At 44.4% G+C, this 5,157-nt stretch overlaps 1 protein-coding gene across 1 annotated transcript; it reads right to left on the reverse strand.

Annotated features, from left to right (window-relative positions):
• Positions 1–1,873: 1,873 nt before the first annotated feature.
• RPS26 (ribosomal protein S26) lies at positions 1,874–4,427 on the reverse strand. The gene is made up of 4 exons (XM_019961061.2): positions 4,201–4,427; positions 3,760–3,937; positions 2,850–2,980; positions 1,874–1,981 (listed from the first exon to the last, which is right to left on the reverse strand). The coding sequence occupies exons 1-4, from the start codon at positions 4,201–4,203 to the stop codon at positions 1,946–1,948; spliced, it is 348 nt and encodes a 115-aa protein (XP_019816620.1). The 5' UTR covers positions 4,204–4,427; the 3' UTR covers positions 1,874–1,945.
• Between the last annotated feature and the right edge of the window lie 730 nt (positions 4,428–5,157).

Here is a 5,157-nt window from a genome sequence, read left to right on the forward strand (position 1 = left end):
AAGCTCCTGCCTGCAATCCCTGGGTCAGGAAGTTCCCCTGGAGAAGGAAATGGCAACCCACTCCAGTATTCTTGCCTGGAGAATCCCATGGATGGCAGAGCCTGGTGGGCTACAGTCCACGGGGTTGCAAAGAGTCGGACTCCGACTGAGAGAGCTCGCTTCACTTCACTAAAATTATCAGCCCACAAGAGCTTAAGAACAGACCACTGATCTTGCAGTGCAAACATCTGAAAATGATCTGTGGGCTACTTCTAAGTGGCATTCTTTCCTAAGACAAATTATGGATGTCTATATAGGGCTTAAACTTTTAACAGGTGGAACATTAGATATCCTGATTGCCCATTAGACACAACTTCGAAACTGGTGGTAGATTGGGAGGTGGGGTGGGGCTATTTTAAAGCCTGAAGCATGTGGAGTCCTTTTGTGAGTTTTTTCTGGCAGTCAAAAGTCAGAGATTATCTTCTAGTCGACAGCTACACCAATTCTTAGCCTTCAGGCTCTTGAATCCTTGGAGATAGGATTGTACTTTGCACATTAATCCATTTTTAAACCCATGGGAGAGCCAAGGATAGGTTGTGCCTACCTATAAACATCTCAAGAGAGATCTCACAGCAGTTATATGGTTGATTTACTACTTGAACCTGGTTTTACTGAGCAAACTGGGATTTGGGACCACCAGGTTTACCATTTGTTTTCACCATGAACGGGACTTTCTTCTATCCAATGTTTTATCATTGGTGTTAACGGGGTCATAAATGTAGAGGAATGAAGGAGCACAGATATTGGCGGAAGTCTCCCCAAAGGATGGAAACCCACACCTACAGTGTTCTAACAAATCCAGGACTTGCCACAGCTGTTTCAGCACATGTATAAGTATGCAGACCATAACCAAGACAGAGCAACAATTTCCAACTGGGTTTCTTTAGTTAAAGGTTCTCCCATTAACAGGACCACCATTCTGCTCCAAAACAATCCACCCCTTCTTTGCTATCATATCCTTTGAATACAAACATTTGCGAAAACTTGTTTCCCAGAACAATGTGTACTTTAATCAAAACTTCCAAGCTACTAGTTTAGCTTAAGGTAAAAAATTCATACAACCTAACCAGCAAAAGTCCTTAGCACACATTTACATATAATTTTGGACAAAGCATTGGTTAGGGGCACCATCTCTTCAAAAACCCGTATATAATTAATTTTAGAGTTAGCCTTTTGTATCTGTCTGTACTTTCACACTTGAGGATTCAACAACTGTGGATGGTGTATTATGTATTTACTGAAAACAAAACCACCCCCGCCCCCTGCAGTTAAACCCATGTTGTTAAAGGGTCAACTGTGTATTGCTAGCTGGGAACCCTCTAATTTCTGAATTCTGAAACAAATGAGCCATTGTCACACAGACTACAGCCTTTTCCCAGACTTTTTGCACAAAGTTCCCTCTTATGGGACTTCCACAAATCTCTACAAATGCCTGCCATTCAGGGCATTGTCACCTCACAGAGCAATGTACCACAGAAAGATGAAGGCTGGGTGATTAGCTTAGCAGCAGATCAAGGTAGGCAGGTAAACCTGACTTGAGGTTAAGGACCTGAATACAGATCCCCTTATGCTATTCAAGTTGTGGACTTTTATTAAAGTCTTCATGTTGCCACAAGAGGAATGCACACCTTAGTCTAAGTGACTTCCTGATGCACTCCTCACTCTGCTAGTTTCCTCCCCATTTTTAAGACACCAACTTAAGCCATTTGCCAAGCTGAATTAATCAAACACAGATGCCCTAATTCCTCGCCCTCATCCCTAAGCTATGCAAACTGGGGAGACCAAATGTACACGACCCCCACTTCATCTGACAACATATATTCAACATGCAACATAAAGTATAATTTCCATTTTATTGTCTTTTCAGAGAAACCAATATTTCTTCAGTCTTTAAGGACTTGGATCCTTACATGGGCTTTGGTGGAGGACGTGGGGCAGCACCCTGAAAGACAAAGTGAAAGAATTAAAAAACCATCCATGGAAGCGTCCCCTCAAAAAACCCGACCACTACCTCCCCATCACTAACAGTGTATTATTTGGTCCATAAAGGCATGGATAGATGTGGAAGGAGATGACATTACTCAATCTGAAACAGACTAACTTGAAAGCAAATGTTTCAGGTGTGGGTCTTACCAGACTTAGTTGACCCCACCCATAGGCAGAGATCTTAATTTGATTTTCCTTGTCCTCATTTATCTTTCCTCTATTACCCCAACAAAACAGATCTTCATGATCCAGATACTAAATCCCAGATCTGGTTTTGTCCCATTCATGGTGAAAACAAATGGTAAACCTGGTGGTCCCAAACCCCAGTTTGCTCAGTAAAACCAGGTTCAAGTAGTAAATCTGGACCATGTAACTGCTGTGGGATGTCTCCTGAGATGTTTATAGATAGGCACAGCCTATCCTTGGCTCTCCCATGGGTTTAAAAATGGATTAATGTGCAAAGTACAATCCTATCTCCAAGGATTCAAGAGCCTGAAAGCTAAGAATTGGTGCAGCTGTCTACTAGAAGATAATCTCTGACTTTTTTTTTTTGTTTGTTTGTTTTTGTGTAATAAAGTTTTATTAAAGTATAAAGGAGATAGAGAAAGCTTCTGACATAGGCATCAGAAGGGGGTAGAAAGAGTACCCCAATCTCTGACTTTTGACTGCCAAAAAAAACTCACAAAAAGGACTTTCTACTTGCTTTTCAAATGTGGTATTGGAGAAGTCTCGCTGCAGTCCATGGGGTTGCAAAGAGTCAGACACGACTGAGTGACTAAACTGAACTACCCCTCTCATTTCCATCCCTCTTTTAAGGTACTCACCGCAGGTCTAAATCGGGGTGGAGGTGTTCGGTCCTTACGGGCTTCCCGAGAGCGATTCCTGACTACCTTGCTGTGAATGGCACAACTCACGCAGTAATGTAGTTTCACATACAGCTTGGGAAGTACATAGGCTAAGAAACAAAAATAATTAGAGCTGTGATATTAGATACAGTACCCACTTTGCCCTGTTCTTCTTTGTTCCTTCTAACCCTCAAAAATAAACTCACTTACAAGTCAGGCATACCTACAAGATTTCACTCCCAAAGCCAACTGTTCGGTTTATACCTAAACACAGGCACAGAGTTCACAAATAAATGATCCCCTACCAGCCCATCCTGTCACCACAGGGACTAAATCCACACCAGATGCAATAGGATGGAATGCAGTTCCTTCAGTAATTGCACCAGCCCTAATGCCTACTTCTGTCCCCATTCCCAATTACCTAAAAATCTAACAAGTCTTATAAAAAGAAAATGACAAGAAAACACCATATCGCTCTAAAAATTACCCTTGTCAACCCAACTAGACTCCTTCCAGTCTTAAAAAACTCCTTTCCACAAGTTTGCCAACTCAAACGTTTACCAACAATTCAAAACGTTTTTTACATTTACCACGTTTACAGCCAGTGCTCCCCAAGTTTTGATACAGGATAAGCACTGAAGGTGCTTCTAGAATCTCATCCCCTGTAAGACTCAAAGACTGTGCAAGACCACACAAAAAACTCTCTGTCCAGACAGGGCTCAAAACGGCACATAACGCAGCAAAAACACCATTCTCCTCTACCGACAACAACTGTAACAGTGCAAGAAAGTGCTGGGGATGCTCCAAAGAACGGAGCCCACGAATGGGGTGGCGGCGGGAGGTGGTTTTAGGTATCAGGATACTCGCACATTTCGAGCTGCGGACTCACCATCGAAAACACTCGCTTCAGAAATGTCCCTGACGGCTGCGGCCTCTACGATGTTCCGAATGACGAACTTCTTAATGGCCTTATCCTTGGGCACACATCGGGCACAGTTGGTGCAGCGAATAGGCTGCACATGGCCGCGGCCCTTTTTGGCACGACCGTTGTTCCTTCTTTTCTTGGTCTGCGTCAGGATGAAGATTCCATTAAGAAGGAGCAACTTACCCGGCCTTAGCCCCCATCCGGCCACATTCCTTGCCGACCACCCCCAAGAAAGCGCGACTCACATCTCCAGTCCCTCCGCAGATCCCTCCAAGCCGGGAAGAAACATACCCTCTTTCCTTTCTTCCACCGCTGTCCAGGCTTTCAACCCTCCCCGCAATCTCAGAATCGGCTCCTCTCAGTCTCCACCCGGCCCCGAACTATTCCCCACGCGCTAGCACTCACCATCTTGGAAGCGCCGAGGCGAGAGAGGACCCAGCTACGGGGCCGGCTCTCTTATATAGAGTGAGATCCCTCCGCTCGCGCCCCCTAGATGTCTCCAGGCCGCACGCCAAAACAGGAATCCATTTTACTCAAATTTTCTTTATTATTCAGTGTTCCTACTTAAATCTAGAGTAGGAAGGTGCTCTTCGAGTTTATTTTCCGTTGCGCAAGGTGACTATGGGACTATTTAATCAACTGGCGGAAGAAAATTAGAGTTATATGTTTCCCAGCAACCCTTGCGACGCCCTGCTCCGGACGTAATTCTGGCCACTATAACTATCCGTTTTTGCGATGCTAGGCACGGAAGTTGCCCCACGCAGAACGCAAGTTACAATACCTATTGAGAGGCCAGAGGGGAAGAGATGCATGGTGGGAGTTGTAGTGTGAGGTTGGCAGGCCATGGCCCCCAAGCACTTAGACCGAAGTCTGCACCACACCACTGGGAGACGCTGTTTCTCTGACATTCCAGTTGGTGCAAGATTGAGAAACCCAAGGTGGGGCGTGGTGGGAGGGGAATAAAACATTTTAATTCCTCCTTCCAATACAACATCCACTCAAGGGACCTGAGTCTGAACAAACTCTGGGAGATAGTGAAGGACAGGGAAGCCTGGCATGGTGCAGTACATGGGGTCGCAAAGAGTCGGACACAACTGAGCAACTGAACAACCACCGACCAATGAATATGGAGGAAAACCTACTGATGTGTTGATGCTAGGGCTGTTTCTCACTTTTAAAAAAATTTCTGGAACCTGCTACCACAATGCTAGGCGCTGTAGTAAGCATTATGTAAATACTAACTCATTTAAACCTCAACAAGCCTATAACCTATAAAGTAGGTTATGTTACTATCCTTAATTTACAGATTGAAGAACCGTGTAGACAAGTTGAAATTGAAATTGGCCAAAGTCACATAGTGCT

The sequence above is a fragment of the Bos indicus genome, chromosome 5 (assembly GCF_029378745.1).
Source record: "Bos indicus isolate NIAB-ARS_2022 breed Sahiwal x Tharparkar chromosome 5, NIAB-ARS_B.indTharparkar_mat_pri_1.0, whole genome shotgun sequence".
Lineage (NCBI taxonomy): Eukaryota > Metazoa > Chordata > Mammalia > Artiodactyla > Bovidae > Bos > Bos indicus.